The sequence below is a fragment of the Balearica regulorum genome, chromosome 6 (genome assembly GCF_011004875.1).
Source record: "Balearica regulorum gibbericeps isolate bBalReg1 chromosome 6, bBalReg1.pri, whole genome shotgun sequence".
NCBI lineage: Eukaryota > Metazoa > Chordata > Aves > Gruiformes > Gruidae > Balearica > Balearica regulorum.
The window spans coordinates 19,370,497-19,380,065 of NC_046189.1; the positions used below are offsets into that span (position 1 = coordinate 19,370,497).

A 9,569-nucleotide genomic window follows, 5' to 3' on the forward strand; every position below is an offset into this window, starting at 1 on the left:
GACTGAAGAAATTATGAATTAAATATGGGATATGATGATCTATTTCTAAATCACTGGGTACTTCTGAAAGATAAGAATAGACTTTGAATAGCTTTAGAAAGTTAAATAACTCTCTTATCTGATAAGTATTTGCTTCCACCAAGGAGCACTGGCAAGTTATAAAATAGGTGACAGTTTGATGCATGTCAATAGTTGATCTACTGATGTGTGAATTTTTGGTGGTGAGAAATAGCTTTGCTTTAAAAATGTGGTCAGCAGTGCAATGAGTTCTTTTATTTTGAAGGTGGACTATTTTGGGATAAATCTCAGTTAACTTGGAAGTTATAGTTCCATGAAAACATCCACTTAACAAGTCCAGGGGAGTCCCCAGTGAACCACTGGATCTTTTTTCTAGCACTGATCTCAAAATAGTTGTGATAATGTACAGGGTGGATATCAGACTTTTGTTTTTCTATGTAGCAAGTTTAGTACTTCTTTTTTTAAATAATGATTCTTCATAAAGCTCTAGATCTTTTAAAATAAGCTGTAAGGTGTATTCCTACATGAAATATGTGCAAAGGTTGCCCTCTAGAGGACATTCTGATATTTTTTCGGTTTTTTTTTTTTCTTGTATGGTGGTGGGAGAGAGGGTTATTTATTCCTCCTGACCTCATCTTCATTTGCTGTTTTTGCACTGCATGTGTTTTAGGAAGATGAAATCCCAGGGGGAAAAAAAAAACCAACCCAAAAACCCCAAGATATCCTGTACTCTGTTGGCCATCACTTGATCTATTTCCACACATCGCATTGGTTTTACTTTGTATCCTGTAGCACAGAAACCAGAGGAACAGTTGGACTGTATCTGCCTGTATTACAACCAGACTGATACGCTTAACCTGGTTAATTGCCATCCCATGACTAAGTGGCCAAATTCACTTAAAGGCCTGCTCCACCACTCTTATTCCTGTGAAACTTCACTATGCATTGTAGCATAAAATTGTTTCTCTTGTTTTGCTATGCTACCTGTAAACTTGACTCATACCTTGGTTTCCAGCACAGTTTTACCTGGCATTTATTGCTGCTTTGAAGTTATCAAAGAGCTAGTGTGGAACAGCTGATGATCCAAAACAGGATAAAGATAAGCACAATGGTCAGATACAGACATCCATGAGGAAAACTGGTAAATACAGCAGAATTTTATTAAATATACCTTCCAGTTCACAAACATCCGCTATACTATTGAACTTCTAAGAATTTTTGTTGGTGATGCGGTCACAAAAGGTTCACAGTCAACTCAAGCTTACTTTCAGTCTTACCCACTACTCAATCTTACTTGCTACTGCCATTTGGTACACATAGGATCACTAGAACTAGAAAGTTCAAGAACCTTTCCTGACCCGTTAGTTCCTTGCTGTGGATCTGAACACAGTATCCCAAATTAACTTCTACTTTCATTGTAAGGTCAGGAAGAGCAAATTCTGCCAAGCTCTTAATTTTCTTACTCATTCTCCAAACTTCATTGTATATGTATTTCTTTTGTTTGCCTATACTTACTTTTTTTACCAGTGGGGGGAATAGAAGTTTAGAAAATGAGAAAACTGTATGTGTGTAGCCCATCTTTAGCATCTGAGATGATTCTAGAAACCGATTAAATATAGAAAAATCATCAAAGAACAGTCTTTCTGTGGGGATGCTGTGTCATGTCACATACTACTACTGCAGCTCTAACGTTCCATTTTGTGTGACGTGTTCTCTTCCAAAGATTTGCTGTAGTGCTGGTTTGTTTGGGTTTTTTTTCCTTCCAGTCATACTTTTTATCCTGCTTGATCATTTAGTAAAGTCAGTACCTTCTGTGTTGTTTGCTCAGTTTGTCCTTTGCCACAGATAACAAAAGTAATGTCACATATTGATTGTTACTTTTACACAGGATCAGGGAGGAAGAGTTCCTGGCAGGGCAAAAAGCTTGATTAAATCAACTCCATAGTCTAGTAATTTTGGCAAGTCAAGTCATGGTTTAAAAAAATTTAAAAGCCCTCCTAAGTGTCCTGCTGAGTACATGTATATACTTGTGTACCCCAACCTCTTCCTTTCTAGTTGCCTGATTTAAAAAAGTAACAATTCAGGAACATTGAACAACTCCTATATAAATTTATAAAGTGTATTGCAGAATTAATTTGACAATAATCATATTGTATGTAATTTGACACTAATCATATTGTATGTAAATAACTTTTTTTTTTTGTATCAGGGTAGGGAAAATAGGGAAGTGAAAATTGTGTGGTAACTGGCAGGATGCTTGCATTGTTGAATTCCGTGTAATCAGATTTCACAACAAATCATGGTAAAATTTTAACTGTGATTTGGTTTTAAATATACCTTGAACTCAGCCTCATTTTACATCAGAGTAAAAGGTTCACATATGAAATATATCTTAAAATAATTTTATCAAACAACTGAGTATCAATCTTACTTGACTTGCATACCACTTTCCTTTTTATTCAGTGCAAGTAATAGCTTCTACATTTTATAAAGTCCTTCAGCATGGCCATTTTATAATTTAGGCAATGTGAAATTTTGCTACGATTATTTCGACTATACAAGCTATACGTGTGTACACTAGAAGTGAGTTCTCAAATCTAAGTTCATGCTCTTTATCCAGAGATGGGGTTGTTCCACAATTTAGTCAAGCTATTACCTTCTAATTGCATCTGTTTGTTGATGAAATCAATCTCTGCTGGCAGCTTTATGCCACATACAAAGCCACTGCCTAGCTCTTTAAGAGCCTTTTCAGCATTGTTTCATACAACCAAAAGCTGTTTGGCCTGAATATGAATCTGCGTCTTTAAAACTGTCCATACTAACTGGTATATTGAAAATAAGATGTCATCTATATAGCTACTTCATTAGAAAAGTTAATCATAAAACTGAATTTTACCACATTCAAATAGTAGTTTTAGCTATATATTTTGAGTTCCTCTTCTACACACTGTGAAAAAAGGTTAACCACTTGCTTAATGTCAAGACATCCGTTTTGCAGGATTGATTCCATTTCACTTATCTTCTGTTTCTCCAAGTCCTGTATCTCTTTCTGCATCTCTTTACCTTTGCCCTGCAAAAAAGAAACATCTGTATTTCACTATAAACTATACAGAGTATGTAGTGTTCACCCTACCAACATTCTGTTCTACTGTCCTTATTTTAACCTCTTAGTAGCTTCAAGGCTACAAGTTTGTGTTGGTAGAAGTTAGCACCATGACAGATTTTCTTAGTCTTCCTAATACCTAGCACTCACTTCATCTCCCTGCATCCTTGTGTGATGGACTGAAAATAAAACTAAAGCTGGTCTAGATATTTATGCTACCAAAAGTGAGCACGTCTTATTTTTTAGATCACGTATCTGTAAATAGGAGAGGTGCTACTATGAAAAGTAAGCAACTACCTTCACCTTTGTGTCCAGCTGTCTTTGTGATCTTGTTTCCTTTCCTGCCCATATCAAGCGATGATAAAAGGCATGGCCTCTTTACTGCCTGAGACCAGGGTCCTGAAGAGTTCTAAGCACTCCTGTCAGGAGCTGTGTGTTTGCTTGTGGCTGCTCAAGCACTTCCCCATTATCTGACTGGTGCAGGAGTATGTGTGGCCCGCTGCTGTGCAAGGTGAGCGGTACAGATACTTGTCTGGGGCTAGGCCTCGGAGTACAGCAAAGTGCTAGTTGCAATTTTTGGTGTTTGGAACATATGCCTGCCAGATGTTGAGACGATGGGCTTCCATCAAAGGGCATTAAGTGGTATCACATTAACAAAATGTGAGCAAGGAGCTTATAGAAACCACCTGCTTGCATTGAAATCTAATTTAATCAACGTACCTTGATAGTTTCCATAACTACAGCAGCACTTTCATGTTTTTTATAGAGCTCATGTCTTCGATCTGGCTTATTCTGAAAACGTGGCTGCTTCTTAACTGGATCATTATGACCAAATGTAGGGGAGCTAGTTTTTAATAACTGAGTAATATTGGGCACAAAAATGAAAGGCTTGAATACAGACCTAGAAAGAGAAAATAGAAAGAGATCCTTTATTGATACAATTTTGTTAAAGTTGTTGAGTCAGTAGATTGCTGTATTTTTGCCCATTCTTCTAATTCTTTCTTTTAAGAAAGAAGTCTTAAGAAAAAAATCCTAACTGATGTTTAGGTCAGTGTCACAGCAGTGTTTCGCTAAGGTAGGTTGGTAGATAGCATTAAGGTATATAATATACACTATGTTCCTCCTACTTTTGAACGTGCTTTTTCAGGAGAAAAGCAGACAAAAGAAAAAAGCAAAGCAAAAAAGGAATATAATTAGACAAACTGCAATACTTTTTAGGTATTTGCAACTTCTTATCCTAACTACTTGCTGCTACGTCACCTCGCAGGATCTGGAGTTCCGGTAAAGAAGTGAATACACGGCAGATTAGGTTGCTGAGGCAATACAGACACCATGCTTCCAGTTGTCATAAATCCACCTTCCATATTAATGCCACTCTCTTTGTCACGAAGAATTTCCATCATTATTTCAGAAGTGATAGATCCTATTTAAGATACAATACAACTACTTACACACAGCACTGCTTATAATACCAATGAAATAGCATGTTTTCTACAACTGGCTGCTTTTTCGTCTAATAGGCAATGCCAGTTTTAGTTTGTCCATGTTGGCAGGAGAGGAAAAAAAAAATCATCCTAACAGCATACCTTAGTATGTAATACACTTTAAAATATTATTATTTTTCCCCATAGTATTTATTTCAAAGAGTAGATGATAATGAGCTGTAACATTTATGACTTATGCACAATGTTTCCCAGAAAGGTAAAATACATAAGGGTAGCAAATAGTCATTCATACAGTAATTTTTCAGATAAAAATTAGTAGCTTGGATCAAAGGCTGAACTTTCTGAGCGCTGTGTGGAAGTTAAGATAAATCACTACAATAGTTATTGGTATTTGTACACAGTTAATACCACTAGGTTGCTTTGGAAGTGTAAAAATAGTAACAACTGTGCATGGATTTTGCGTGTAACTTTGAAAATGAAACGCCAAGACTGTCACTTCTCTTTTTTTATTATTATTAAAATTTATTTTGATCATCTGACCTTCCAAAGCACTTAGGCTTCAAGTTGACACTTGAAAGGATGCACTGGAGTAACATGTTCTATACTCGGAATCAACAGACACTACAATAGTACATCCATTTGTAAAGAAGTCTTAATCGAGCCCTATACAAGGTATAGTGCTGAATGGCTCTATGAGAAGAACTCGTTCTCAGTCAGGTGAAACAAAACCCTTTCCACGTATGCCTCTGCATCTAGCGTTCAAGTGATGTTGCTGTTCATGTAGTATACACTGAGGCTTAAATACTGGTGTGCTATCACTAGGCAATCCAATATTCTAACAGGCAGCACTTGCAGGAGTTTTCAGATTTGATGTACCAGTTGAGCATATGCTCATGGCAAAAAAAATTAGTTCATTCACTGTTTGGTTTGTTTTTTGTGTTTTGGGTTTTTTTTACTTGAAGGTATCATCTACCATTTAATCTTTCAGCATTTCCCTCAGTGGTGTTCTAGCTGCATAAAGATTCTTTTTTTTAAACTGCCTTGCTGTTTCCTCTCTAATTACTCTGCTGCTAATTCAGATGTCTCCAATTGATTTTTTTTTTTTATTTTTTTTTATACACGATTCAAATTGCCTGTAGACAGGCATGCAGCACTACATTTCAGCAAGGAAATGCTCTGAAGTATTCCTACAGTTGCCTGGGAAAGTCAGAGAATTCAAGAAATCAGCAAGCTACATGAAGCAAAGAGACTAAAAGAAGCAACAGTCAGTTTTTCAACTGTGAGTTGGCAACTTGTCCAGCAGGAAAGAAGGTATTCCCTATTTTCCACTAGACTTATTTTATTATTTTGTATTCTTGAAATACATTCCCTGGTTTTTGAAATAAAAATAATGTTTATCTAAAAATGGTCTTCATGAGGCAGGCAGCCTGGAAAAAAACCAATGCCACTGAGTGAAAAAGCTGGGAAGGGTAGATTAAGAAACCAGTGATTTTACTGATACTGTAAAGCAAATAGCTTTTAGTTAGGGCACCTATTTAAAATAAGTCTAAACAAAGTGAAACCATATGAGGCTGATAACCTGAACACCTAGTGTGATTTTTAAAATGGCTCAGGTAAATGCCTGAAAATGGGGATTTAGAATGAAAACACTGATAGAATCTCAGCATTGTTATAATACAAGTAAATACAGGTATTATGAAAATGCTTTCAGTATTCAGACCCTGCAATTCCTAAAATGAATGCAGGATTTACATGATCACTAGAGCAGGATAGCAAAAGGTAATTCATTCTGACACATTAAGCAGCTAAACCTGGCAAAGCTCAGCCAAATAAATAAAAAACACAGGGGTGCAATGTAATTTTGGTTCAGATTAATTACTTCAAATAAGGAAGTGAATACAGATGCAGCAAAAACCTGCCAGGTGGATGCAGTTAAGAGAAGTAATAGCTTCTTTCTATAGAGGTCTGAAAAATTAGTGAATAAATTAGTGATTAGGAGCACCTGCTTAGAGTACAGACAATTGTTTTATTCTGCTCTCTCTGTGTTTTATTAGACTACAAAAGGTTAGAGTAGCAGTCATAGTGAAACTACAAAGATTTAATACCAATCTCAAAATATAAATGCAAGATATGTAACTGAGTGCTATGCTGGTGTCTTAGGCCTATATGAATGGTACCAGAGGGAGGTTGTTCATAAGGTTCTGTTTGTGGCTGCGAACCACTGGGAGTCTGGTTTAGCCTCTGATTTTTTATTTTTTTTTCTCTTAGAGGTACCATAATAATATGTAGCCTATCAAAATGTTTCCAAGCTAGGTCTTACAGAATATTTAGCAGTATGGTCATAATGTGACCTCTCAGTGTTGTTACTGTAGCTCTGTGAGTTTGATATTTGACCCTTGTTTTAATTTTTCCCCATCAACAAATTGACAAACATGGATAGAAGACTTAAAGTTTGGCGTTTCTCCTTTAGGCAAAAAGTTATTCCAGTAAGTTCTGCAATGAATGATTGCCTATATCAGATGTCTAAAAATTTATGATTTAATGTAGCTCACTAAATGCTCTGCATATCTAAAAATATTATAAAAACTGATACCTTTGTGTTTGTTCAGAAGTTTATAGCCTTCACAATATCGGCCTCTGGATGTGGTCATTCTGGCTGTATTTACATAAGAATACGTGGCAGCAAAATCAAACTGCTTTTCCCCATCCCACCAGCCCTTGCTTTTGGCATATTCCTTCAATTCCGGGTGTTCTCTGTCAATCTTGGTTGTGATAGAGAGCTGGTTGGAAATATTCCGTACACCACCTGTTTGTAAGGTGAGGAAAGAATCATTTTAATACATCAAATGTTTTTTCTTGGTGTTTTGTTGACAATTAGCTTACTTAAGCAAATTATGCACTGAGAGTTTCCTACAAGATCTGGGAGTCCTGTGGTTTATTTTTGGCTCTCCCTGGTTCTATGTATCCTCCTGATTGAAATTCCACTGCCACTCAGTTCTGACTCATTTATTTCTATTGCTAACATCATATTTCAGGTTCCATCCTCATTATTCCCATCTTTACATTCTTCCTTTTAGACCTCCAAAGACATACCTTGTCCCTCTAAGTGCACTGGAGGAATTGGCCATTTCAGGGCCCACTGCACCAGGGCTGTCAGTATCACTTGTCACCAAATGAAACTGTCATCGATTGCCACCATACTTAAGCCCATACATTCTGCTGTCATTCTCATGCTGACCTTCTTGCTGTCTGTGCTTCCCAAGTGCAGAAGTGTTCATCTCTGACTCTGAAAAGGCCCCCTGTGACTCAGCTCCTCTGTGAAACTGCTAGCCCCTCTACACTGATGCCCTAGGAAGCAACTCCTGTTGTTTACAGGAACATATTTGTACATATTTGGAGGCTAGTTTAATGCCTTAATGAAATGGTAAATGAAAAGTGGAGAACTGCTGATTGTCCTTGCATTTGAAAAGCAAAAAGCATCATCCATACCTTCTACTTTTTCTGCTGCCCAGTGTTTTCCTGATGTCTCCAGCACCCATGCTTCCTTTCTGTCGGCTATCAGAAAACTGTTATGGTATGTAAATGCCATATGGCTTTCCATGCAGTTTCCTCCCTGTCCATATTTTTCGAGCAAATCAACTATGACATTAAGAGCCTTTTCAGCTGTGTCTGCTCTCTCGAGTCCAAGCCTAAAACAAAAAGATGATGTTATTTTTGGAACTATAAACTTTACATACAACTATTCAGCCTGAGTAGTCAAACTGAATTAGAATGTTATTTCTATATGTACCTGATGCTTGTATGATCTGGTAAGAGAAAGGAGCAAGTCATTTAAAGGGCTTGTTTGAAGTAGGTCCTGTATGTCCTTGACATGGGGAAAAACAACCAAATGGAAATACAGAAAGGCAGGGAGAGGGCTCCTAGGAAATGCCTCCGCATCCCGTGTGAGTATCAGGCTGGGGGGAAGCAGTACTAGGAAAAACTGACTGACTGCTGTAGGTTAATGGGAGTTACACTGGTACCCAGTAAAGCAGGCACAAGAAGCTGTCATTATTTACACGGAGATACATGGCCAAGACTGAAACATTAAAAATATGTGCATAAAAGATGGGGGAAATGAGAACAGACCCTAAAAGGCCCAAATGCTAGTTCCTGAAGTCCAGCTGTGCTCTAGTTAAGAGTCTTGTTTCAGTTTAGTAAAAACTTTGTAGAGGGAAAAACATTGGGTGATTTCCTCGACAGTCTGTTCTAGTGCCTGATACCTCCCATGGGCTCCCAGCTCCTGGTAGAGACCGAACGCCTGTGCCAAGAAATACGTATTTGTAACCAGGCCTAGAACAACAGAAGAGGCTGATGCGTCTTCTGAAAGTGAAAGCACTTATTTCCCCATATGACTCAAGCCAAATATTTTTACACTAAATTCTGAATTCAGTACCATTTACCAAAATAGCCTGTGCAAACCTGACGAGGTCCATGCCCAGGAGAGCTTCATCGTCACCGATCTCCTCTCTCCCCCACACCGCTTCGTTCCCGATGCAGACGCCGTGCTCGTTGGCCCCCATCTCCGCCCCCCAGAGCCAGGAGGGGCGGCTCAGCACCACGGCGTGGGTCTTCTCCACCTGCTCGACTGTGATGTAGGTGCACTGCCAGAAGTCAGAGCACACAACGGATTATCCTGCGCGCCAGCCCCTTGATTAATCGGCCCAAAATAAACAGAAAATAGGACGGTGGGGGGTTGGGTGTTTGCCGTCTCCCGAAGGACTTATTGTGCCCCGCGGCGGGGCCGTCCCCGCGCCCTCACCTCCAGCTCGGCGCCGGGCGGGTGCGCGGCGGCCGGGAAGTACACGACCTCCTGCACCTCGTCCGCCGGCCGGTCCGAGTTCTTCCCGAAGACTACGCGACCCCCCGCCGCGGCGGGCGGCAGCGCCACGAAGGTGTCGCAGGAGCGGGGCGGCGGCCGGGAAGACATGCTGGCGGAGCGGGGGGGGCGGCGGCCGCTCCTC

The 9,569-nt window shown here is 39.1% G+C and overlaps 1 protein-coding gene across 2 annotated transcripts; it reads right to left on the reverse strand.

The window, feature by feature from the left end:
• Positions 1 to 1,160: 1,160 nt before the first annotated feature.
• On the reverse strand, positions 1,161 to 9,535 carry SCRN3 (secernin 3). Of its 2 annotated transcripts, XM_075756619.1 has the most exons (8): positions 9,368 to 9,535; positions 9,028 to 9,209; positions 8,056 to 8,255; positions 7,160 to 7,372; positions 4,382 to 4,544; positions 3,842 to 4,022; positions 2,915 to 3,088; positions 1,161 to 1,925 (listed from the first exon to the last, which is right to left on the reverse strand). In XM_075756619.1, exons 1-7 carry the CDS (start codon positions 9,533 to 9,535, stop codon positions 2,933 to 2,935), a joined length of 1,263 nt encoding a protein of 420 aa, XP_075612734.1. In that variant the 3' UTR covers positions 1,161 to 1,925; positions 2,915 to 2,932. The 2 variants fall into 2 exon arrangements, with proteins under 2 accessions (XP_075612734.1, XP_075612733.1); XM_075756618.1 differs by having other exon boundaries at positions 1,161 to 3,088.
• Between the last annotated feature and the right edge of the window lie 34 nt (positions 9,536 to 9,569).